We start from the raw sequence: 1,893 nt of genomic DNA, 5'->3' as shown, positions 1-1,893 counted from the left end.
ATTATTTAAATAGTAGCAAGTAAAGCTAGCTGCAGATTATTTTCCTTCCATCCAGTTGTCAACATTGTTGATAACTATAGCCATATAAATATATATACTTATATATATATTTATATAAAAGGAATAAATAAAAAATAAGATTAAAGAGATATAATAAGATTCTTTATAGCAGCAAGCTAAGCTTGCTGCGGATTAAATTAAGGTAATGCTATTTACAGCATTTTTAATAATTTTAGTTTTCTCAACTTTTACAAATGGGCAATATAATATTGCACAAGAAAAAAATGATAATTCAGAAAAGAATATATCAATAACTTTTAATAACCAAGGGAAATATAATAATATATATCTTAATAGAATAGCAATAATAAGTATAATATATTCATTATACATATATATAACATCTATGGATATGATAGCTATAACACCTGGAATAACATTATATAATAATTTATTTATATTAACACCGTATAATTTACCATTATCTATATTAATATTTGTATTAATAATAGCTTTATCAATATATATAACAGCTACACATAGATATGATAATAAATCACCATATTATTTTGTAATATTATTAACAAATATAATAGGTTTATTATTATTTCCATTAGTTAATGATTTAATTGTATTATATGTTGTAATAGAATTACAAAGTTATTCATTATATTTATTAACAGGTTTACATAGTAGATCATATAATGCATCAAGAGCTTCATTATTATATTTCATAATGGGTGGTGTTGCTTCAACTATTATATTATTAGCATCATATTTCATATATGCTTTAACTGGTACAACTAATTTATCAGATATAAGTATAATATATACATATAATAATGCTTATGATTATTTTGATATAATGTTAATAGCATTATTATTTAAAATGGGTATGGCTCCATTACATCGTTGAAGTATAGCAGTATATAATTATGCACCAACATATATTACTGCATATATAAGTGTTGTAGCTAAAATATCAATAGCATCATGAATATTTGCTAATGTAAATTTATTCCATCATAATGTATTAATAATATTCTTTTATATATCATTAATAATAGCTGCTTATAAACCTTTATTCCAAGTAAATATTAAAACTATATTAGCTTATAGTGGTATATTAAATTTTGGTTATATATTATTAACTATTATAACTTTTGATTATGCTTTTTATATTTATATTATACAATATGTTTTAACTCATTTAATATTATTTTTAGGTATATTAGCTGCTGGTCAATATATAAATACACCTATATCTAATTGATCACCATTAATATTTATACATCAATTAAAATTACCTAATTTAACATTAGCTATATGTTTAATATTAGCTTTATTCTCATTAATAGGTATACCACCTTTACCAGGATTTTATGCTAAATTATATATATTAGCTGCTGCTATACAAGATAATTATTTATTAGAATCATGTACTTTAGTTGTTTGTAGTGTTTTTGCTACTTATTATTATGCTAATATAATTAAAGTTTTAATAACAAGTAAAACTAATACTAATATTATAAAAAATAATACTAATACTATACAATATATTAATTCTTCATTAGCATTTACTATTGCTACATCAACTTCATTATTAATTAGTTTCTTTGTATTCTTACCATCAATGTTAGAAGGGCTTTATTTAATTAATATATCTATATAATGTTTACATTTTATTTATTTTTAGCTCCTATTGTTGCATGTGTTTTAATAGGTTTAAATTATTTAATATCTAATGAAAATTCATATACTGAGAAAAATGGACCTTTCGAATGTGGTTTCACTTCTTATCAACAATCTAGATCTGCTTTTGATGTTGCTTTCATCTTAGTTGCTATCTTATTTTTACCTTTTGATTTAGAAATCTCTTCTATTTTACCTTAT

At 21.4% G+C, this 1,893-nt stretch overlaps 2 protein-coding genes across 2 annotated transcripts; both read left to right on the top strand.

Moving 5' to 3' along the window:
* Positions 1-406: 406 nt before the first annotated feature.
* On the top strand, positions 407-1,672 carry HYPBUDRAFT_8644 (uncharacterized protein; the record flags this gene model as incomplete). Its single annotated transcript, XM_020223778.1, has 3 exons — positions 407-893; positions 1,068-1,241; positions 1,323-1,672. The coding sequence occupies 3 exons, from the start codon at positions 407-409 to the stop codon at positions 1,670-1,672; spliced, it is 1,011 nt and encodes a 336-aa protein (XP_020073652.1).
* On the top strand, positions 1,672-1,893 carry HYPBUDRAFT_85767 (NADH-quinone oxidoreductase subunit A; the record flags this gene model as incomplete). Its single annotated transcript, XM_020223762.1, has 1 exon — positions 1,672-1,893. A coding segment is annotated over one exon (222 nt), but the record flags the coding sequence as incomplete, so codon positions are not given.

The sequence above is a fragment of the Hyphopichia burtonii genome (genome assembly GCF_001661395.1).
Source record: "Hyphopichia burtonii NRRL Y-1933 unplaced genomic scaffold HYPBUscaffold_18, whole genome shotgun sequence".
Lineage (NCBI taxonomy): Eukaryota > Fungi > Ascomycota > Pichiomycetes > Serinales > Debaryomycetaceae > Hyphopichia > Hyphopichia burtonii.
The sequence above is the reverse complement of the archived record's forward strand: the minus strand, read 5'-3'. Positions and strand labels throughout refer to the sequence as shown.